This window comes from Rhagoletis pomonella, unplaced genomic scaffold (genome assembly GCF_013731165.1).
Source record: "Rhagoletis pomonella isolate Grant_MI unplaced genomic scaffold, Rhpom_1.0 Rhpom_scaffold_00004, whole genome shotgun sequence".
Classification (NCBI taxonomy): Eukaryota; Metazoa; Arthropoda; class Insecta; order Diptera; family Tephritidae; genus Rhagoletis; species Rhagoletis pomonella.
Window position 1 is genome coordinate 42518424 of NW_023458558.1, and position 25115 is coordinate 42543538.

General features: G+C 34.8%; 2 protein-coding genes across 7 annotated transcripts in view; one reads left to right on the forward strand and one right to left on the reverse strand.

Moving 5' to 3' along the window:
* The window catches only part of LOC118737584, an 81785-nt gene that overhangs the window by 49056 nt on the left and 7614 nt on the right, over positions 1–25115 (forward strand). For 3 of the 6 annotated variants that reach the window (XM_036468176.1, XM_036468175.1, XM_036468178.1), the window contains 5 exons: positions 25–134; positions 460–563; positions 6900–6995; positions 18068–18224; positions 23000–23118. In XM_036468176.1, coding sequence (XP_036324069.1) covers positions 25–134; positions 460–563; positions 6900–6995; positions 18068–18224; positions 23000–23118 — 586 coding nt within the window. Of the gene's footprint in view, positions 1–24; positions 564–629; positions 809–6899; positions 6996–18067; positions 18225–22999; positions 23119–25115 lie in introns of those variants that run through there. The other 3 variants (XM_036468181.1, XM_036468180.1, XM_036468179.1) reach the window with 3 other exon arrangements.
* LOC118737583 (guanylate cyclase soluble subunit beta-1) overlaps positions 1–25115 on the reverse strand; it is a 248683-nt gene that overhangs the window by 33464 nt on the left and 190104 nt on the right. The window lies entirely within an intron of this gene.

The following is a 25115-nucleotide window of genomic DNA, read 5'->3' on the forward strand; positions in this document are numbered from 1 at the left end:
TATTTCTTATTTCTTTCGTTTCAGAGGAAATCTATTCATGCGAAAAAACTTTTGAACGCATCTTTTTAGGCGCTTTATTCGGGCCACATGCACCACACTTTATAGCCGGCTGGCGCAGTGACTTTCGTGATCAGGTTAAACGGATTAGCAACGAATTTTTTACAAGCAGGCACAGCTGGGCCTCAAAACTAATTGCTTTTTATTTTTTCTTGTTTCACATACCATGCAAACGTTTTAAGCTTCCATCTTTTATTCTTGCTATTTTTACCCTCACTCTTAAGTTATCACTTTTTATGCTTTCTTTTACTATTTTTCTTTTATACCTCCTCTGTTTATGACTGTCTGCAGTTTGAGTTTCGGCTTACTTTTTGTCTACTGGAATAAATTATGTTTTATTTATTTTTTTAATTTTTTATTGCCTCTTATTTGCGACACGCTTCCGGCTACTGGAATAATCAGGATGAAAACACGCGAGCCATGGTTTACTTTTTGCATCATGCCACATCACTCAGCATGCAACTGCCTGTGTGGATCGCACGCTTCGAGCAGGAACGTATGATAAAGTAAGTGAAAATGCCTGTTTGCGCCAATTTTAAAAATATAAAATTTCGCTTTGTCTTTGAATTAAGTTGCACCTGATAGCACCTTGAGCGATATACATTTTGTGGTATTTATGGTGCGTACTTAACGACTTCAAAAGCCACCAGTTTTTAAATAAACAAAATCAAATTAATTGTGTCAAATTATTTTATATCTTAGGGCTCACATTGAACAATTCAAGCTTAAGGCAATCCGTCTGCATAATTTTAAATAAAGCGATTTTAAATTTTGCTTTGCTTTGTAGGCGTTGGTGTAATTTCAAGGAAAATCAGTTTAATTAAAGGATCTACCAGGCTCAGGCTTTGACATTGCAGTTGCTATGAGAAAAAACTTGATTGATCTGTGTGTGTGCGTACATTAGGATGGGTCACACTGTTCGGGTGAGAAGAAATGCGAAAGGTGTGTGGCAAGATGGAATCTAAGAATATTACCCAAAGAAACTAGGGGAAAATTTGGACGACAATTGTTTTTGTAGTCACACGATTCGTACAATAGAGCGAACTGCTATTGAAATTTTTGAACAAATTCTTTTTCATGATTGGGATAAAGAAAAATATTGGGCAAATGCCCAATCGTGTGACACTGCCTTAAGAATCTGCTTCCGAACATCTCAAATGGACTCTAAAAGAGACTAAAAACAGACATTTTTCAATGCCTTAACAAATAAGACCCGCCTTTTTAAATTTTAGATGTTCTGTTGTTTAAATTTACAAAATAAAGCATAAATTAAAAAAAAAGTTGTGTTTAAGTGATCGATCAATGACGTTACAAACTTAAAGGTTATCTAAAATTTTGATTGAAAAGATAAAGTAGAAATAGGCGCAACATTAATGAAAAGTTTAATGCTTTAGCATAAACATCATTTCTTAATAAAAGTACTCTGTGTTTTTTTAACCGACTTCCAGAAAAGGAGGAGGTTATCAATTCTTCTGAATATTTTTTTTATATTTTTTTATTTTTAATTTTTTTTATGTATGTTACCGTATAACTTTGGATTACGTGAACCGATTTCAAAAATTCTTTTTGCATCGGAAAGATAGTGTCTCAGAGATGGTCCCATACTAATTTCCATTTAAAAAACTTTATATGAAATTTGAAGTCGGTTTTGTTTTTTGCTTAAAAATTACTTGATTACTCAAATGTGAATTTTTATATCTCTCGGCGGACGCTAGGTTTTAGTTTTAGTCCTATAATTTCTTGGGCACGTTTTCTTAAAATTCTTCGTAGATTACGTTTTTGGTATACGTCTTTTGAGAAAAACAATTGACCCACCCTAGTGTACATACTTGGAAGAGACTCACTCGAGTTAAAGAAATTTGATTGCGTTAATTAATCATCCGCTGAGCAGATGATGAATATGCCAGCGGCATATGGCATTTTAAGCGAGTAGAAGCAGTGAAGAAACACACACACACAAGAAAACAAACTAAAAGACCAAAATAACTGAAAATTTTTTTGCGCACCGTAAATTCTTGTTATGTATTTTTAAAGAATCCCTTATTCAGAATAAACTTTTTGTTTGTTTTTCATATCATTTTGTTAGATAATAATGAGAAGAATATTTACTTATGTATATTAAAGAGCTTATTTGTTACATAAACTGCGGTATTTTCAGTGTGGGTAGGCTGTGAAGATCTCGTGTTTGATAAATTGAAGATTTTTAATTTAAATGAATGTTTTAAAGATGCTGACAAATGTTATGATTAATAAAAAATATTGCCTAGTCATTTAAGTATGTGTGAAAGGCTGAAGAATTGTTGTGAATCTATTGTGTTGCAATTTATAAATGAGTGGAAAGTGTTATGAACGCATTTTACATGCGACTTGAGGGCTGTTGTATTTTTCTGAAATTTCGAAAATATAGACCGGATGTAGTTAGTGCGAGTTATGTTACTCTTATTGCCAGTTTCACGAAAGCGATTTAATGAAAACTGACACGATTTAAAAAATCATGTTTTACTTATGTAAATGACTGGTAAAACCCTCAGTTATGCAAGAATATTTGTATTTATTTTTGGAAGAAAACTTGTTTTCTGCCTGATAAGGAATTTCATGCCTTTTCAGGCAACACTTGGCTACTTTGCAGTTGTCAGTACAATATCAACTAAATAAAATTTTTGAAAGTCCGTAAACTTTTGGGTAATCAGTTTTCATTTCTAGGACTTGACAATTTAAATAAAAACTCATTTCATCTAGATAATTTTTCTGGTAGTTAATATACTGCAATAAGCTGTTCGAAATTTATTCAATTTTAAATCCACTGGCTGCCGAAAGACATGACTAACAAAATACATTTGAAAAGGACGTTCACAGTTGTTAGAATTACCGAATACCAACTAGCAGTTTCCCAAAACTACTGAAATTGGTGTGAATACCCTTAATATTTGAACCATTATCTGACATTTTACGGGCGCACAGCTTTTCAGCTTCCCTTAGAAGGGTAAAGTTTACATGAAACTCCAATTTGCACAGGGCAAACCACGAGAAGGCTATTGCGATTTAATCTTTTATTTGACTTCTTTGGCTTTTGAAGTGCATCTGCTCATCTGCTTTTGAATGGCAGTACAGTACAATTAGAAGATATTCTAATTCAGCATCTAAAGAAAGTACACGCCAGATTGCAACATATAGTTACAGCGGTTAAAATAGAAATAACAATTTAGCTAATTACTAATAGAGAATAATTGCTACAAGTTTTCTTGAGTAGATCTAATATAAAAACCATCAAGTTTAAAGCAAAATTTAGATTTTCTGGCAAGTAGTTTACGCTGAGTTTCCTGGTGCTTAGCTAAATTCAAACAAGATAGAAGCATGTCCTTTGGACGAACTAATTTTTTGATAGAGAGTACCCTTCTCTATTTAAGGTTTCATAAAATGGGTAAGAAAATGAAGTTTTCCATTAAGCTAAATTTTACAAAAAATCAGTAAACAATTACCATTCCGTCCAAAATCGTGGAGAGCCAATATTTATTGGCATAGTGAATTTTTCGCAAATTTTTTATTCTAATTTATTTTCGATAATTTTTTATAAAAAGATATTTCATTTTACACTAAAAAATATAAAAATAAAATCTCTAAACTTTGTGCAACACTTAGGAAAATTCATTAAATTTGCAACTTTTTATTTAGATTTTTTAGAAAAATCCTGAGTATGCAGTTTTATAGCCCATTCAAATTTAGTAAACAAAGTGCAAGTTCGAAGTCGCGAGGAAATCGCGCTGATTTTTTCACGCAAGTTCTTCCATACAAAGTATATTCGACAATTATTTTTTGTATGGAGAAAATGAGCAACACCTTCCGCTAAAAAAATTGCGAAAAAAAATCAACGCGATTTTCTAGAACGTTAAACTTGCATTTTATTATACTAGAATTGAATGGACCAAAAATTGTGTACCTATAATTTTTCTAAAAAATCTGAATCAAAAGTTGCAAGTTAGTGCGTAAATTTTATGAATTTTCCAGAGTTTTTCACAATGTTTAGAGATTTTATTTTTATGTTTTTTAGTGTAAAATGAACTATAGTTTTATAAAAAATTATCGAAAATAAATTAGAATAAAAAACTTTGCATATATTTTGAAAAATTCACTGTGCCAATACTTTTGTTCGTCACTGTATGTATTTGAATCTATTCACTACTAATAATTTACGTTACTCATACGCCCCATCTTACTTTTGCATTTACAGCTTACTACATATTACTCATTTTTTATACGATGGGTGTGAATTTTAGCAGCAAAGGATACCAGTTTGATATATTATATGTTGTTGCCTTCTCCACAAATTGCTTATTCTTTTGTTAAGGCAACTTTATTGGCAAACTGAAATCTGCTTTATTTTTATTTTTACCAAGCCCTACCTACTGTGCATACAAATGTGAAGTTGAATAAATGTTATACTCGTAGTTCATTGAAAATAGCCATTGTATGTTTGAAGTCTTTGTTATGCATTAAGCTTTATTGAATTTTATTTGAATGTAAAAGTTTTGGCGAAAAGCGATTGGAAGCCAAACAGTGGACAATTGGTATGGAATATGGATTTGAGCTCTGTGCCTTTGCTTAAGATTGTGTTGGAATAATTGGTAATGGCTAGAAAAAGGGAATTAAATTTCAGTTAACTGTATGTAAAATATACATACGTTGCTTACTTTTATCGACATATACATATATGGGTAAAGTGTATTTTTTTTGTAATCATATGTTATTCGGTGGCATCATCGGCACATTTTCCTTCGAAAATTCTGCCGACCACACCATTTCGGTCAACGATGAGCCCTACAGAGGCATGATAAATAATTTATTGTGGCCGGATGGCTAACGAATTTTTTATGTATGCTCGATTTCCAAAAATGAATTGTCAAATTAAAGTGCTGTAGATTTGCAATAAGGTTTAAATTTTCGAAAAGCGTTGCCAACCTAAAAAAAAAATTAATTAAATTTATTTAAACAATTGAATCAATTATTACAATATCGGTATCAATCGCAATTATTTTGAAAATGCTTTATATATATTTGTTTATATGTTATATTTGGCCACCTGTTCAAAAAATCCACTTTAATTTAAATTAAGGAAATTTGGTAATTAAAATATGTATCACAATATGGAGGCAAGACGAAAGAGGTTTAAGAAGCTAGTGGTTGAAAATACTCTGAAGAAGGTTGCCACATGTTTCTAAATTCGAATTAAGTTAACTCATATACAAGTTATGTATAATAAATATTATAATAAGGGTGTCAAACGAAGGAGGGTTAAGAAACTTTTTTTTTTTGAATATTTAAAAATATGCTGAGGTGCTTGCAGGGGGTTGCCACATGTTCAAATTATTTAATAAGTTAAATGCATTGCTAAAAGATGGGTTTGCAAATGGTTTATTTCTGTGTTAAAAAAATTCAACTAAATTTTGATCATAAGCTATTTAAAATATGTATCACAACGCCAGACAAAAGCGCCATAAAAAGATTTTAGTTTGAAAATACTTTAAAAAAAGTTACCACCTGTTCCTCCCCTGCGATTTCTGTTTTCGGAGGTTGAGAGAGTGACCAAGGCAGCCCCCAACAGCAGGTGGGAAAATCTGCACCTCTGGCCACGGCTCGACGAACAATGAGTTTATTAAGGTTGTGAAAGTCAAACGTTAAGCTTCTCACAGGAATACTAACGGGACACTGGACCATTGGCCACATGCCCGCCAGGTTCGGAGCACCGCATAACGATTTCTGTAGAAGCTGTAGAGATGAGGAGGAGGTAGAATCCGTCCAGCACTTCCTTTTTGAATGTCCAGCACTCCGAAGAAAACTCCTCAAATTTCGTGGGGTCCATTTCTTCGAGAGCCTGGATACCTTAGGGAAAGCTCCACTGGAGGGACTGCTTGGATTCGCCAGGGAATCGAGATGGTTCAAAGACATGTTGGAATAGGCATGGGGAAACACCCCTGGGCATCGCAATGGACCTTTGTGGCCTCCGAGTGAACTCTTCTCAGAGCCGCCCACTTGACCTAACCTAACCTACCAGCTATTTCAAAATTCAAATATTAAAATCCGAGAGCCTAATGAAATAGGGTCAAGAAAACTTTAGTTTGACAATATTTTGGATTTGACCTATTCGAAATGTCATAGCTATCTATATATACATACATACATATCGAGCCCTAACCGCCAAAATAACGTAAGCGACATTTTTTTCAAAATTTTCTTTTTGATGCAGAAATATTCCTAGAGCATCAAGATGCATTTCTACATCAAAAATAAAATTTTGAAAAATATGTCGCTTACGTTATTTGGGCGGTTAGTGCTCGATATGTTAAATACGCGATGGTATTTTTTGTGATGAATGTCATTAGATCAGCACCATTCCTGCGATTTTCAAAAAATTAGGCGATAAATTAATAAACTTGTTAAGAAGGTAAAATTCCATTTTGGTATTTTAACGCCATGCGGGTTCACTAGTTGTAGCGCTTCAGTACTAAGAAAGCATGTGGCTGTTATATTATAATTGATAACAGTATTGAGCTTCAGGTCAGTTTTTATGATTTTTAACGATATAATACTTTTTTTTAACAATAGCGGTAAAAATTATCAGGGTCTACCTCGGCGCACACAACCAGTGTTCTACTTCTACCCACTGAGCTAATTTCTCCATTTTTTAAACGTAGATTCAGTAAATTTCCGAGGTACATATATTCTGGATCAATGTTTCCTTATTTATACATTGCTAGCATTTTATTATTGGTTTAGCATAAATAATCAATAATCGTTTTCTCTTAATCACGCTCACATTCTTCTTTATATTTCTATAATTTTTTTAGATTCATTGACATTCCAATCGAGTCGTGCGGCCGCTCATCACCATTACGTGTTGCCTTACAGGCGAGTGCGCCTGACCTGCTACTAATTTTATTAAGGTAAGCAAGTGTAACGAAATGTAACGAAATGCAGCGAGGCAAGAAGCAGTTTGGAGTGACAGCGTATAAACTCATGTAATAAAATATTTGAATCGCCCTGTTTTTTTTTTTTGGTTTGGTTTTGATATAATTCGATGGGCTTCGTACTAAACGTGACTGGTTCCCAGAAAAATTCACAAAGTGCAGCGCACGACTGAAAAGTGAAAGTTATGCGGTATTTTTTTTTAAATTTCTTTTTAATTTGAAAATTCATTTTACTCACTTTAACTGCGCTTTGTATTGCATTTTAGCGCAAATTTTATTGATAAGTGCTTCGCATCAATCAGACTATGCTGCAAATTCACTCATTTTTTCCATTTCACTTCACTCAGAGGATCTACAAAAGCGGCATACCGACAGCTGCATTGTCAGAAAATGCATCCTATTTGAGGTGTGTGTGTGTGTGTGTGGGAGTGTATTAGACTGGATCGCGAAAAAAATTTCTAATTACATTTCGTACGGACAAATTATTGGTAAAAATTATTAAACTTATCAGCGGCTATTCGCAATGAATGCGTTTTTTAAAACAAGGCTTGTGTAACTCAGTGAAGTATGTAGGTCATCAAACAAGTAATATTTCCAAGAAATTTTCGAACCCCAAAAGCAGTTTTCCCCTTTGTATGGCGACCGAGCAGGTCTAATGTGTAATTGTTTATTTTCGAATTATCAAAATATTTCACTTCATTGCACAATACTCGCGGAATGGTGTTCAGCCAGAAAACTATGCATTTTTTTGATTCAAAGTATTGAATAAAATGAAAATTGAAGTGAAACCACTGGAGCAGAAACGCACTTCTTCTTACAGAGTTGCAAAAATACATCGAACAATTCGCTGCCTTCATACAAAATACCAGCAACTGCAGGAAAAATATTTCAAAGTTGTGAATCCTCGAAAATTAGAAATGCTCCAAACTGTGCAGTATTATTGTTCTAACTTTTTTACACTTAAAAAAACTTCCATGTGGAAGAAATTTGATCTCCTCGTAGTCTCATGGCCATGTGGTAAAACAACTGCTGCAGCAAGCTTTGTAAAAACGAAACATCGTATTGCAGCGCTACTCTTGCTGTGCGGGTGCACGAAATTGTATAAAAGCATAAGCTGTAATAAGTCAAAAACAAATTAAAATGGCGGATGAGAAAAAAACATAAGAACCAGAAACCGGAGCAAGAAAATTTGGCGCGTGAAAACAGCTGCTCCATACAACATTAATATCGAGAGCACAAGCAGCGAATTCCTTTTAGTGTGAGGGTTATTTGCATTAGAAATTAATCAAATTGAAATAAGCAAAAACCAATGAAAATGCCGCTTTAACAGATAGTTAGTTGCTGGAAAATAACTGGGAATATAGTTTTAATTAAGATCCGCATCTACGTACTTGGTTGGTTGGTTTAAGTGGATTGTCACCCTGATGGCAAGCCATTAGACAGGTTTGCCACTTTAATTCCACAACTCAGTACGTCATACAGAGAGAGGCAGCTGCACACTGAAATATTTGCCGAGTGTCTTTAGCGTCATCCTCGGAGGGCTGAACACTTGCACAGGAAGTCTTCGGCTGTATCTTTTGAGCCTGGTTCATCGCAACTGCGACAGAGCCTGCAGAAAGTTTCTAGGCATCTTCTTTGGTCATTCCTAAGAGAGCTTCCGTTTTACGTGGTTCCTAGAATACCCAGAACTGCCGGATAATCTTATAAGATTCTGTTCGGTTCCACCTCTGCTCGGCCTTCGAGCGATAAAATTCGGTAATCTCCCTGAGCGAGGCGCGCATGTCCACCGCGTGGGACACATACAATGCGGAGCAGCTCCTTGCTAGTTCGTCCGCTGCCTCATTTCCGTTAATGTACCGGGATCCAAATTAAGATAATTTCGTATTGGTCGTATAGGCCAGCTCTCTCCTACATTGATCCAATAGTTGAGATATAACAGAGGTAGTAGAGAGTGCCTGAATGGCCGCTATCCAAGATATTCAGCTGCGTTCTTACGGGTACTTCTCTTTGAAGTACCTTACTGGCTCCTTAATTGCAAACGTTTCGGCCTGGGAAACGCTTGCATTGCTTATATTGATACATAAAAACCCCAACACCTACCCCGCATTCCATCCTTGACCCGTCTATAAAGTCAGTGAAGACCTGCAAGAACCCGGCCTTTATTCCAGTCACTGCGGCTTTGAAATTTAGTGCGGGGTTTGTGGTGAATTCAGCGCTTTAATTTCAGGTTCAGTGGGCCTAGGACGGAAATGTTTCTGATGTACTTGGTATAGCAAATGTTTTGGTACATGGTATGGCTAGCAAAAGTAAAACGAATGAATAAATGTTTTTCAGAAATGTTCTTTTTTCTATTTGCTGTAAAAGCCAATGGGAAAGGAATGTAGAACACCATATTTATTAGAAATGGCTTCCATTTTTTTTGGATGTCGAAGAATGCAAGCCATGGCCTCTAGAATGGTCCACAATTTATAGTCCAATCGATTGAGGTATGGGCCTGATGATGGTCTTATTTTCAGCCGTGAAATATCTGCCAAGCGTATAACCTTCTTTGATCTTGCAACTACAACATTGGTCTTTGTAAGGAAACAGCACAGATGAGCGTATTCTGTTACAGGAGGGCCGTTAATCCTCGCTGCCCCACAGAATGAAAACTCTTCCCGTACATTGGCTAAATGAGTCGTGTGATCTCTTGAATATCGTTCAAATGAAGCCATTGATATACCAACCGTGTTCCTTCTTGGACGGATGTGGTCAAATCTATATAATATATATAAACTCGATAATATCCTCGAATTTTGTCTTTCTAAATTTATCAGTTTAAAAAATTACCTATTCGTCTTTGTGAACCCAAAAAAGAAATTTCCTCATGCATTTGGTACAAATATTTTTATTCTACATTGCACTGAATTTTTAAAATAATTTTTGGAATATGTTCTGTATTCTATATTCCATATTCTATATTTTATATTCTATATTTTATGTTCTATATTCTATACATATATTAAATTATCACTACTATGTAGTGAAAGTAAGGCCGTTCTAAATTCTCCGAAATTTCCTTTCCATAGAATCAAAATAAAATTCTTTTGCCAAGAAATTTAAATAATTTCTCTTTAGTTTCTCTCCTTGCTACATAAACTTCAGATATGTATTGGCAGCCAGCAAATTTAAGTAATTTGTGGTATTGATTTCTGCACGAGCAGATATATGAAATGAAGACAGACATACATATGTATATCGTAAATTTGTTGAATAAGCAAGCGGTGCCACGCCCCATTTATTTGCATTACATACATACATACATATGCAAGCGCTGTCTAATGGCGTTCATTTGGCGCTTAGCAGCGTCGGTTTTGTCCACTAGTCTAGCTGTCTATCGAATTTGGTTACACCGCATGCCGCATTGCTTGGTTTGACGAATAGCTTGCCAGTGCGCCAAAAAGTGTGCTATGTATACTTAGTTATATGTTTGGTCTAGCAGAATGTGCTTGCCAAAAGCGCGGGTGCCAATAGAAATTTTAAGTGCGCCAGATTTTTATTGGACTTGCAAGCAGCCAAATAGTGCGGAGAGAGATAGCGGAGGAATGAGTGAATAACAGAGGCGTATCAAAGAATCTCTGAGATAGTTAAATGTACATACATACATATGTATCAACACAAAAAGCTTATGGAAGCGAGTCAGTTTACACACATAAAGGAAGAAAATATTGGCACAAATTTGATAAGCGGCACAAGTTGAGTGTTGTAGAGTAAATATTTGCTAGGCTGAATCTCAAAAGAAAACTCACAACTTCGTGGACACACATGCATATTGACATATGTGCATAGATATGTATGTATGTAGGTATATATATAGCCCTTGAACTGCTTTCAGCGCATTGAAATGGCATTGATTGCAGACATTTTTTAAAAGAGTGGGGCAGTAAATTAAATGAAAATGATTTCATATTGAAAAAGACCAATGCCATTTTATTATCACTACGGCAATAAAATTTTTAATTTTGTAAAGGAGAAGTATTTTGTCTATGTCATCAAAAGAATTGTACAATCAGCGCTTTTACCAGTTTGAAAAGCTTCAAGGCTTAATCGGGAATTGCTAATAGGTACTTTCAATGCATTTTCGAAGCATGGAAGTGTGAAAAGGAAAATAGCTACACATAATAAAATAAATGCGCCCCATGGCGCAAAAGTTACCTAGAACTCGCTTTTATAACACAAACGAAAAAGGATTAGTTGATGGCGATTAAATTTTTTAAAAATACTCTTCGAAAAACAAAGTGATGTCAAATGCAAATTATCGAACGGGATATAATGTAATAATATCTATATATCTAATAATATATAATCTATTATTATAATAATAATCTTAATATATAAAAGTCCTGTGCCACTCTGTTCGTTTACGCTAATCTCCGAAACCGCTTAACCGATTTCAATGAAATTTCGTAGGTGTGTATTGTTGGTTCCAACTTAAAAGATAGGACAGTTTTCAACCTGAGAAATTTTTTCATTGCTCTTCGCATCATTCCTAGAAATCCCGTGTCGCTATGCTCGCTAAGTGAACTACAAACTGTCCATATCCGAAGCGAGAGTTTTCCGATGTTGCTCGCGGCTTCGCTTCATATGTATGTTTATGTTGGGGAGAAATGGGTAGGATAGCAACAAAGTAATGTATTTATATATATAAACATGCGTATATCAACAGCAACAAAAAATTTACCGTTTAGACACCATCCAATTTTATCCATTCCCGTGGCGGATGTTTGAACCGTAACCAGATCAAATGAAACATAAGAAACAATATGGCTCTTCACGCCGATCTCGGTATTCGGTAGCTCGGTGTCCGGTAATAATTTCGAATATTTTTTGAGGTCATTTTGTCTAAAAAGCTAAATTAAATTTTAGCGTTTTGACGCTATGCTAGTTCACTAGTTACCTTAATTACCCCTTAAAATTATCGAAACAGGTTCACTTTAACATATAGCTCCAATACAATTGATTATTCAGATATGTGTTTTTGCGCTATAACTGTAACATATCTGAATAACAAATTGTATGCGGGCTATATGTTAAAATGAACCTATACTAAATTTTTACCAGCTTAGTTGGAGGAGTTATAACGCAAAACAACGTCTATGAACAATCAGTTGTATGGGAGCTAAATGTCAAAGTGAACCGATTTCGATAAATTTAAGAGATAGTAAAGGTAATACTAAAATACAATCATGTGCAAAATTTTAGTGAAATATCTTCAAAACTGAGGGAGTCTTTTATAAAATAGTTAAATTTAAGAAAAGTTTCAAGTACCGCTATTTCGAAAAGTGGAGCCAATCGCGCAAAACTTTGAAAAGTTGATTTGATCCCACGCCCGAAATATTCAGAGTACAAGAAAAAGCATCATTAAAAGTAGTTAACCAGGGTTTTTACACACTTTTAGAGATATTTTTTTTTTAAGCATTTTACAGGTAAATATACAGCGACCCAAACAAATTACCGTGTGTTGATTTTCTTCAAATATTTGTAATTTTTTTCGAGCCAAATTTTTTTATTTCTTTTTATATAAAAATATCGTCTAGGCTTTAACCAAAACCGCGTAAATCACAGTTTCAAACCTTATATAAAATTTAGGAAAATTCAACAAATTTTCATCAAAATTTCAACTTTTTATTCAGATTTTTTAGAAACTTTTTGGGTATGAAGTTTTATAGCCCATACAATTTTAGTCTTATGAAGCGCACGTTTCAAAGTTCAAGTTTGTTAATTGGGCTTGTTAAATTAAAAAATCCGAAAAAGTAGCTTCGAAAAAATTTTTAATTTTGATCAAAATTTGTTCCTAAATTTTGAATACAGTTTGAGGTTGTGATTTACACGGTTTTTGGGTAAAGCTTAGACGATATTTTTATATAAAAATAATAAAAAAAATTTGCTGAAAATATATTACGAATACTTAAAAAAACAACAACACGTGGTCAATTGTTTGAGTCACTGTATATAACATTATAGTTACATTGTAGTTACTAAAATATTTAGATGGTTTGGACGTATTTTCCAAATGTGCCTTCAATTAAGATAAAGATCGCAGAATATTTTATCTTTGAAAGTTGGTTTATTCTGAAAGCACTGTTGTTGAATACAATACATACTTAAAACGTTTTTAAAATGAAATGCTTCAAAAACTATACGCGATAAACCGAAAATTTTGAAAATTGTGAAAAGTGGAGTTACGGACATTTTTCATAGCTACTACATATAAAGTGTACACATAAGTACTAATTGCACGTAAAATTTCCAGCCAGTCTATGGTGTGCTTCAAAAGTTATGACATAATTAATTTTTCACCTCCTTATTATTACACGAAAAAACCGCTTGTTTTTTTTTTGTAATTAAAACATCTATAACTCAAAAGTTATGCAACAAATTTATTAACAATTATTTTGTGGCTCAAGTATACGTCTATGAATTATATCCAACAGCCACCAGCTTCATATAGTTTACAACAATGAAAATAAATCTAAATAACACAAGGTTTGCTGTTTTTCAGATTTGCCCGTGTATGTACATACATATGTATATCTACATAATTATAAATATACATATATTCACGTAAATACATACATTTTTTTATTTACACCCTGGCAAGGCAGTAAAAACCTGGCACCTGTAATACGTCGTGGCTGCTCGCAGCACGCCTGCTGGTATTTAATGCGCTGACTGCTAGTGTTTATCTCCAGTCTATTTTAGTAGGTACTTTGTTGTTCGTTTTGCCTGCATGTGTCTATCCTGCGGCTTACATGTCCTTTGCTATAGTATGCTTGTACAACATAGATGTACACGTATCCTCCTTCCTTATCCGTAGCTCGTTTGCTGTGACAATACATTAGACTTTAGACTTCAACAGCAAATACAGTTTGACAAATTCCTGTTATTAAACACTGGCGCAAGCACCTTGACAGTTATTTGTGCATACATAGTATGTGTGAATATACACATGAATAACCAGTTAAGTTTATTTAGTATGCACATAAATGAATGCATACATATGCAAGTGCAAACGTGCACCTCGTTTGCGGAGGATGTTAACAAATGCCCTGGTTTTGCATGCAACCGACGGCATTTCCTGCAACGAATAATATACATATGTATGGGTGCAAAGATACAACAGAAAATGTCCTAACCTTACAAAGCGAACAGCATACGCCTTCATTGGGTTCGAAAGTACGAGTATTAGCGATGGCATATTTTGCGTGGTGGTTTCATTCGCACTGAGCTTGAATAAGCACTACAAAAATACATCAGAATTGAGAAATACCGCACAAGATATATAAGTTAGGTTAGGAAGGCGCATCCACCCTCTGTGAGTGCCAGGAGGAGGCAAATCTTTATAATCGATGTTAAATTATACTGTTAGTATAAAGTCTGTCAAACCATTTACTATCCCGTGGAGGTTCGACCTTTTCACCTACGCTAACTATTTGCCCCAAGCCATTTAGAAAGCATGATCCCAAATGCTTGAGGTGCCTTGTATGTCAATAGCTCCTCAGTATGACTCTTATCTCTCTTAGTTTCGGCCAGAAAGATCTTGAGATCTCACAGTCGTCCTGTTTGATCCATAGGTCATTAGTTACGGCTTCTCTAGTTGACCAGAAATCGGTGATGGTAAGGATTATCCGTTTCGCTAATTTGCATTTTCAAGCTGTATCTATGTCTAGACATCTCTAGCCATCTCATAAACATCTAGCCATCTCATCGGCTATTTCCTTCTCTTCTATATTGCTATGTCCAGGAATCCAGCAGAGTGAGGTTTTGACGTGACTCAGTGAAGCCAGCGTTGTCCGACATTTCCGAACTTCTTTTGACTTTTCCACCTTGAAGCCTAATGTCTACAATGCTGACTGGCTGTTTACAAATATAATGACGTTCTCTGGCAGAGACTTACTATCCCGTATGAGTCAAGCCGCCTTCTCTATGGCAAATATCTCCACCTGAAAGACACTGCAGTAATAAGGCAGGTGGTAGGAGTACAGACCCGAGCCGACTACTTTTTCAGAAAGAACGAAAAATACCATCATTTACCGACAGGAGGCCTACAACTAAAATCCCAGAGTGACGCTAGGTAATCAGTTTCGACATCTAAGCCGGTCTTGATACCGTTATGACGTCCACTATTAATTGCTTTTAAGACCGTTGCGTGTCTGTGCTTGGTCCTCTTCCACAATTTTGATTCTCTAAGTCTAAGGGCCCTTTTGCGGCTGCACTGGTTACAAATAATTATGGTGGCTTCAAGTAAAAGATCATGTGATGCGCTTCCCACAGCGCCTGATATGCCGAGGCATGAGAGCATCGGCGTAGCCAGAATGAAATTTAGGGGGGGGGGGGCTCGACCCTATTAAGCTGGCATTTCAGGGTACTATTTTATATATACATAAGGAAAATTTGAAGGTTAGGGGGGGGGGGGGGGGGCTCGAGCACCCTCCTGCCCCTACCTGGCTACGACCATGCATGAGAGTCTCTGAATTCTTTCAATTATTCTCTGATTACTGCTTTTGTCCCGAGATTTCCAACAGACCAGCGCTCCAATGGTTTAAATCGGTCAGATGACTGTGGCGTACATACCGTGAACGAAATGCGGTGATAGCACCCAGTTTTTCCCAAAACCCTTTCACAGGTATAGTACGCTGCTGGGCACAAGATACAGTGAAAGCTCCTATAGCGGACATCGATGGCCACCTACTTTTTTCCGCCTATGAAAGATGTCCGTTTATGAGAATTTCGTAAAAAATCAAATTAAAATTCAAATGTAAAAAATCTAAATTGCGGGTTTCTAAATTAAAATAATATTTATTCTTCAATAGACATAAACAGGATGAATAAAGAATAAACTCAGATTTATGGCGTTTTCTTTCCTACCTCAAGCACCAAGAAGAGGGCAACGAAAAAGTAACATTTTTTCTAGAAAAGAAAATATCTTTGAATATGGACTATATTCTTGTGTACACATACATATGTAGAAGCGCAAGAGACAACCTCTGATTGAAAAAAAAAATAAAATGGCCGCTTGTTAGAGCTTCGCGTCCGCTTATGGGAGATTTTTTTTCATAACTGGATAATTTTGAGTGTCCGCGTCCGTTTATCGGAAACTCCGTGTATGGGAGAGCATTTTGTATGGAAAAAACCGAAAATTGTTCGTTCCCAAGAATATGTCCGCTGATGGGAGGTGTCCGCTTATTAGAGCGTCCGTCTATAGTCAAACAATTGGAATATGCAAAGTAAACGTCAAACAGAATGTTTTTTTTTTATAAAATTTCCATTCACAGCTTTATGCAGCCTCCGAAAGGCAGATGATTTTTCATGAGAAACTTTCTGAATACAAAAAAAGCGCTGACCAATTTAAAAACAACACTTTTTTTAATGATCGAACCAGGAATTTATCATGGACCCTACCAGATGAAGGGCGCACCACTAACCACTCGGCATTGTGGTCATCGCTGAGAATATGAGTAAAAAGCAAGACAGACGGACATGCTTATGCAGATAAACTAGCACACAAATGCGCCCTGACCGACGACGGTATTGAGGATTAATGAGCCGCAAAGTCGTGCGTTCGAGTCCCACGGCCAGTAGAATTTTCATTTAATTCGTTTTTATTATTTTTTTTTATAAGTTCTTACATACATAACATATATTTTGTTACTGAAATTTTGGATAAATATACAAATTTCCAAATCAGGCATAATTTTTCGTGTTTATTTTTTCGCATTTATGTTAGAATTTTGTATATTACTTATTTGTGAAAATGCCTTTTATGAATAACAATAAAATGGAATTTCGGGATTTCAAAGGGGTTAGAATAATTTAATTTAGAATATCGGAAGACCATTTATGGCTTTTGCTTGAATTGTAGAAAAACCTTCGACAAAAACCACTACTTATATTTTAATTGTGATTTTTTTAAATTATGTTTTAATTTTTTACCAATTTTATTTTTAATTATAATTAACTGAAACCAACTCAAATATTAGGGTTGCACCTTGACATAAGAAAGCCAATTTATTACTTTTGTGATACGATACACATAAAAATCAAGTGGGCTCTAAATTTTTAATATTACTCTATGTAAAACTAGCTCTAACTGAGAACTATGATGCTAGATGTTTTTCCGTTAGCATTAAAATAAATTTACTCCTTTAAATTTTTAAACTTAAATTTCTAACCATTGGCGTAGCAACGCGCGTTGGGTACCTATTGCAAGCATATACATAAACACTCTGCAGATAATTTAGGTAGGTCCTTTTAAGTGAAAAAAGTGCTTGCCTGATTGTCTTTAGGAGGGCTTTTCCTATTTGCAATTTACTCGAATGTATAAGTCTATATTATTTAGCTTTACAAATAAATTTCAATATGTACTTTAACTTGCAATAAAATATACTGATATGAATCTTAAATAAATATCATAGAAAAATCTAGATTTTTATGAATTAAAGAAGCAGTAGTAGAATGCCTCTAGAAGGCCTTCCTTAGGTAGCAAAAGCCGGAGCCCCACAGTTTGTGAAAGAAATGCAGAGTCGGGGGCCTCTTAACTCTTAATTGTGCGTTTCGGAGGGGTTTTTAGCTCCTGAAATTATCTACTGGGTATGTGTGGGCACGTTGCGTGGTGCGCCGCTCATACATACAACGTTTAAAATAGCGCTGCATGTTAACTACACAGTATAATTTATGCTCTTTAAACAGTCTAATAGCACATATACATACATACATACCTACACATTTTGCTTCTTAATCAAGAGTCGTCCGTTGAATCAATTCATATTAAAAATGTTGACTATGCATTCAAAAGTTAAGCCCATAACGTCCTTTTACTAAATGCATACTAAGTTAAACAGATTTCTGAGCAATTACCTTTTTACAGTATGAAATTTACACCTCATCACTATTTTATCACTTTTCCACTGCTTCTTCTTCCCTCCTTATTCGACTAAACTTGCAGCACTGATTCACATTCATTCACAAGTCTACATATGTACATATATTTTTTAATATAATTTTTATAGATATGGCGCCCATCCACATCCACCAGATGGTGGTGCCTCCGTCGTCCATGCATTGCTTGAAAAACTCATAGAGAACGGCCGTAATTACGTTTTACAAAATGTGTCGTGCTTGCAAATTCTACTACGCAACATACCAATGATCGAAATGCCATACAAGGTGAGTACACACACACACACCTGATGTAACAACACTAACGCTCATATAAATATGTATGAAAATGTAAATTGAATAAATTTGTAAATTATATGTACCTGTAAAAGGACATCCATTGAGAAAAAAAAACTTTTAAAAATGCATATGTATGTATATACATATATACCTACATACATATATATTAGTTTGTACATATTTAGGTGTACTCACAAACTGAGTTTAGCTGGCATGTGGGCGTGCCACGAACTTTAAGACATGCTGTAAATTCCAAACTGCCTGGGCGTCCGCAATTCACTTTAATGTATGTAGAAATAAATGAATACATGGACATAGTTGTAAATTTGTACGAACGCACATTAGGCATATGACCATTTTAATAACAAGTGATTTTCATATATTAAAGGACGAAAAACTTTGAAAACAAAAAACACAAATATACTGTTTTTTTTAAATAAAGTAAAAAAAAAACGATTAAGAATGTAGAGAACATTGAAGTAACCAGAAAAATCGCAAAAATACCGGTTGTAAATGATAAAGTGTCAACTTGCAAGGTCAAGTTTGTTTGCCTTTATTTTGAAGGAAATGGAATAAGCTAATATTTGTTTGTTGAATTTTTTACCAAATTAAATAACAAAAATACAAATTTTTAAAAGAAAAATTTACTTTTTCACAAAATTTTATTTTTTCGTGTTACGCCAATTTTACAAAGTGTTTATCTTTTTTTTTACAACTTATGCATATAAAGTGCATATATTTTAGTTAAGAATATTTTTAATTCACGTACCATATTACCGTGCGAAAGTACAACCCGTGTCAAAATTATAAACGCACCACATATCAAGATGAATCAGGAAAAGTTCTACCGTTTCATCCTCTTAAAAGCAGAATGGGCAAATGCAGTTGTCATTTACGCCTATCACAGTGAGGTGTTTGTGCCACGTGAAGTGACCAATCAGCAGTCTCGTCTTCTCAGTGAGAGGAAAAAACTGGATAGACCTTCTAAGATTGAAAGCAACATGCATCCACCCGATGGCTCCCAGTCATTGCAGAGCGCAGTATTCACCCAGTTTCTGATGGTGGCTTCGATTGTCGAATTGCGGAGTGCTATAACTGGCTACGATTGGAGGAATGCCTGGTCTAAGCCAACTGGGGCCAAAGGGTCAGATGTCTCATTTCCAGGTACTCCCGAGTTGCCCGGCACCCAGAGTAAAGCGAGTTCGTTATCTTTACCAACGTAATTTAGTCGAGACTTGCATTGACGAACTAGTCTGAAAGTACTTAGATAGAGGGATAGCTAATGCCTTAAGTGCAGCTTAAGCTTCTTTCATAAACTTTCAAGGAACTCTCTCTCTAGAATCCTGTAGCATTGAAAAGACACAAGTGTCCAAATATTTGCCGCCGGCAATTTCCTTATCGCCTCACTCAGTGTTATACCAATATTCGTTTATTTTTAGTCTGCAGGTGGCCTTTAAAGCTTCCCCACGTATGATGACACAAAGTGGCGGTAAACACACCAGTGTGTCAAGAGCATTATATATCACTCAAAAAAAAAAAAAAATTAAACTTAAATAAATAGGCTATGAAGCAACCATTATGGTTCTTTGCTATCGAAACCAGATAAATTTTCGTGGACCCCCACTTACAACTCGTGGACACCCATATTTTTTTCACGCCAACGTTACCCCTGTCGAGCCTCCCGTGGATCCCTGAGGGTCTACCCGGACCACCTTGGGAATCACTTTTCTTGGCTTAGGAGCTTTAAACTATTATGAAGGCTGCAAATAAACTCAGAACCGATATTTGTAATTGGCAAATATGTTTTCATTTTCACTGGGGTTTTTCTTTGTTGTTATTGTTATTGTAAGGGTATAGCATAGGCGTATTGAACCCGTAATAGCAGTAGAGCAGTTGATTTGATTTTTTTTCAAGTTATTTGGTCTTTTTACAAAAATTCTAAATTTTTCCAAATCTATTTGCATGTTATATCTTTTTTCATATAAAACATTGAAAATCAGTTTTTGGTACTTTCGCCTAGTTTACGAGCGCAAACGGCAGCAAACAAATTTACCTAGAAAGAAGTAGCAGTACTCTTTATTTTTTTGATTTGAAATTTCCTTTTTTAAATTTTTATTCGTTTATAAAATAGTAGCGGACCCGGCGAACTTCGTTTCACAACATCACTAACATCACAAAGTAGTTTTTGTGAAAATTGCAAATAGGGGATATTGAATATAAGCCCTCGATATGTAGTTCTATAAAACCAGGCACTTTTAGTTTTTCAAAAAAAAAAAAGAAATAACTTTTAACAGCTGTATGCCTAGTGTATATAGAAATATGCAGAGATATGCGTGCCATTCAGCGTATAAACCGCGCATACCGTCCGCCATCCTTCTTTACATAGAAATACTCGTTGGAAAGTCGAAAACATGTCGCTGCTGCTATTACCTGCAAAGAAAAAGCAACTAGTGGTGGAGTTACCAGTTTGCGTTTCAGCCCAACTAGTTCACGTTCTATCATTTTTCAATGTCTCTCTCGGCGCTTTAACAGTCGCAATGGCTGACAGCGCAAAGCACTTGCGTGGTCCCAGGTTCAACTACTGGCGCAGTGAAAATTTTTTAATACTTTTTTTTATTAATTTTTCTTTTTCTGAAGTTATTTTTTTTATTTAGTTATTGTAGTTTTTAAATTTAATTGAAAAAAATAATATTTTTTTTTTAATTCATTTTTTTCTGCAATGCAATTACATTCTAAAATTTTGATATTTATATTTAAATTGAAATAATTATTTTTACCTACATTGATTTAACTTAAAAAATTTTGACCACCTCGAAGCGGCTTCTATCCTGCGACCGCAGAACATGACGCCCCCGCCGACATTTGTAAGAAAAGCAATTAATTGCATTTTATTTTTGGCTTTGGCCATTCAAAGGCAGATGTCGCTAAACGCTTAGCTAAGTTTTTCGAAATGGTGGGACTGGTAGGCACATACTTACGGTGAACATATTAACCAACGTAAAATAAAGGACACTTTTTTTCAAAATGATTTGGGAATACGTACATACAACTTGTATGATAAAAGTACCTTACCCGTATCGTAATTTAAATCAAATATTTTCCAGTTAATTATATTATTTAATTGTACAAGTTCCCCTGCTGTAGCGAAAAATTAAGCCAAATCCTTTTCAAGGACTTCGCCATCCTTTGCTACCATAAGGCGTTTACCATAATTCATACTGCACGACGTAGCCCGCACACTGGTTCAAAATTAGAATTTATTGTTCATAATTCACCGGAGCCTTAATTTTTCAACCAATTTTTACTAAAAACTAAAAAAATTTATTTTGGTGAATATTTTTTTATAACATTTCAAAAGATTTTTTTTGCATAATTTTTTCGTTTTGAGAGAACCATACAATTGTTTTCAACTAGTTTTTGTTATATAACATTTATTAACTGGAACAGGAGAATATATTTTCTTCAAAATTGCTACTTTCTCTGCATTTTGTACTAAAAAGTTTAATATAATCAAATAAAAATTCACAAATTAGACCCAACTGGTCCATTGCAGATATTGGAAGCTTTCATAAAAGAAAAGTAAAGATTAATCAAATTAAGTGAAAAATGAAGCGTCCAGTGAATTAGTAACACTAAATGCCAGTTTTGAACCACTGTGCAGCAGGGACTTATTGCTCACTTTCAGTGGAACTGGAAACTCAACGTGCAACACGATCCTGGGCAAAACTTTCTCTGTGCTTTATAGATTGTACAAAGATTACCGATTAAACAAAATCCCTTATTTGGGGTGCGAAACAAACTGGCGAAGGTTTTCATTGCATTTATTTTTCATATTCTGTATTTTAAAATTTACCTCTGAAAAATTCAGAGCTGGGTTGAAGGACAAATTAAGAAATAAAGGACAAAAGGCGTTTTGAAAAAAATTATATAGGGCACGGGGTTAAAATGAAGGACGGATGGTCACCGTACACATACTAGTTAACGAACTTGTATTTTTTCTAACTGGTTTGGCTTTTCACTGCAGGGTTTGCGGCAACGGACGATTGTTGTTGATGGCGATAGTTAAATTGTAAGTTGTGGTTACTGGCGCCACAGCTGGATGGCGCATTCGCCTGAAGTACACCTACTAAATATGTATGAATGTATGAATGTATATTCATAGATTTACGAATAAATGAAATTCTATAGCGCTGTCGCTCTCAACACTAGACTCAGTCTACATACTACATAGTTTCTAAAATAATAGCTTCGGATGGAGTGCTTTCAATTGCGTATGCGTGATTTTATTAAAGTACCTTAGCTATTCGCCCTTCAACCTCAGTGCAGCCGCTGAAATTTTTTTGAATTCTTGCACATAACAGCGAATCGTTTCAGTGCGAGCGCTGCAGCGTAACTTAATTTGTGCCAAAGTGTTACATTCTCGCATGCGGCACTTGAAAGCCAAATAGGTTTATCGCTTCCCCAAAACTAGGCCTAGTAAAATTGTCAGTGTACTGCAAAATTTTACACCTTATTTTCGTTGCAATTTTATTCTTTATGAAAAACACAAAATTGCTTGCTCAAATTTCATTACTTACGCTCATCTTCTATTAAATATATTTTTTTAACCTCCAATATGTATGCATATTTCTGCTACATATATCATTTTTCATCTTTCTACATAAATATAGTACATATATGTACATATGTATCTTACAATTACAACCACTTCTTTTGTTTTTTCCTCAAAATTCATCAAATTCTTCTTCTTCCTCTTAATTTAGCCAATTATCTACAGTGCCCGCCGTGAGCTGTTTTTCGAGAAATATGGCCGCCTCTTAATTGATCATATCATCACCAAGGAACAGGTGTATGGTGTTGTATCCTTGCGGCATTTGTGTCGGTATGTATACTTATACATATGTATATGTAAGAGCGTTTGTAAATGTATTTATTTACGTACTAAAATTTAAATTTTGCTTCGTGTACCACCAGTGCTGTTTGCTATGCCCTCCCCATTAATAAATTTATGCTTTGAAATTTAATTAATTGGCCTGGGTTAATTTCATTATTTTGCTAATATATTGCGTACACCGATGTGGTTGTGTGGTTTAATCGGGACATTTTGTGTTTTTATTACGTTAATTAGAATTTATTTTGAGTAAAAATTAAGCCACTTCACACCTCACCGACCTCACGCCGTAAGGGTTATTTCAAATTTGTTAGATTTTTAAGTGCACTTAATAGTGACAATTTTGAAAAACAGTGGCAGGAAAATACGAGATGCAAAATTTTAACATATTTTGGCTATTTTTCTGCTGTTTATTTAATGTGTATCTAACAAAAGCCATATTAGCCCGATTTAAACATTTCTTTTTTATAAAAATAAGGAAAATTGGACAATTTTAGAAATTTAACAAATTTAATTTTTTTTAAATTATATACATATTTGCTTGACCAAAAGTATATACCAAAAACTAAGAATTTTTATCTTAACTATAATAATTGTGCACACTAATGTGTGCACACTAAATGAAATACATACTTAGTCTAAACCTTTATAATTAATACTAAATATACCAACAATGAATGGGCCCGCCGATTCTATCTTCACAGTAGATAGACCAGGCTCTCGACGGCCCTGACTATCCAATAATGCCACAAAACTTTTATGATTTCGTTTACTGAAAAAAATGTATATATATTCATGATTATCAAGAAGGTGATGATAGCTTTGGGGGCTTAGAGCTACACAAAGAACTGCTAGCACACAATTAAGCCAATTGCACCGAGTGGTTTGAGGGAGACCAAAATTTCTACAATTGGGATTCAAATACCTTGGACTTAAAAACCGTAAATACGACGGGTCATATGAAGATCCTCATGAAATGCATAAATGAACCCATAATGCACATTTGTGACGCAATAGTTCCGAAAGTATTAATACCTCGGAACTTTGAGGTATCTATTGTAGAGCGATTACTCGTGAGTGTAGGAAATCCTTACACTAAACCTGATGATAAGGTTTGGTAAACTGATGGATCCAAACTCGAAGGTGTATCACCTGGAGCTAGCACATCTGGTAGGAAGTTAAACCAAAATCGATACCAATGGGCAGCTATCTCACTGTTTTCCAAGCTGAGATTCATGCACCAGAAACGTGTGAAAGAGAATGTCTCAGAAGAGGCACAGCTTCTAAAAACTTCTGCATTATGTCAAACATAAATTTAAAGCCTTTACATATTTACATATAGGCTATACCCCCATGTACAATAGACCACGTCAGAGATGGCTGTGTAGTACGTGGGCCACATAATATGAACAATGCCAGTTGAAACAATATTTACTAGCAATTTGTTATTTGAGTGGAAATTCCTGAAGTCTGCCTAAAAACAAACCGAAAGGAATTATCTTGCCATTTTTTCAAAATAATTTTGAGTTTAATCTTTATATTATTAACTCGTCTGCCAATAGTAAATATCCACGGCATAATTGATGTCTTTCTACATGGATATGACCTTTTAATCCGATATTAATAACCAAACTAAAAATATCATTTAATGAACACCAGCGAAATATGTAGTATGTATGTATGTATGCCCATAATACAGCATTAGTAGTACTTCTTCAACACCGTTCAACCAAAAGTAATAATTACACATATATAGTGCATATATATGTACATTAGGATGGTCCAAAAATGCATTATAAAAAGTAGAGTCGGAATTTTTATGCTCTCGCCACGTAGGATTGTTCTATACCGACAAAAATGCCCAATTTTTTTTTTTGTTTTGAAATCAAAAAATATTTAGAGGTCGCTCAAAGTTTTTCATGTATTAAAAAATTTTTCGATCGGAAAACTCTGCTTCTCTGTAGGAGATTCCCTATAATAATACCAAA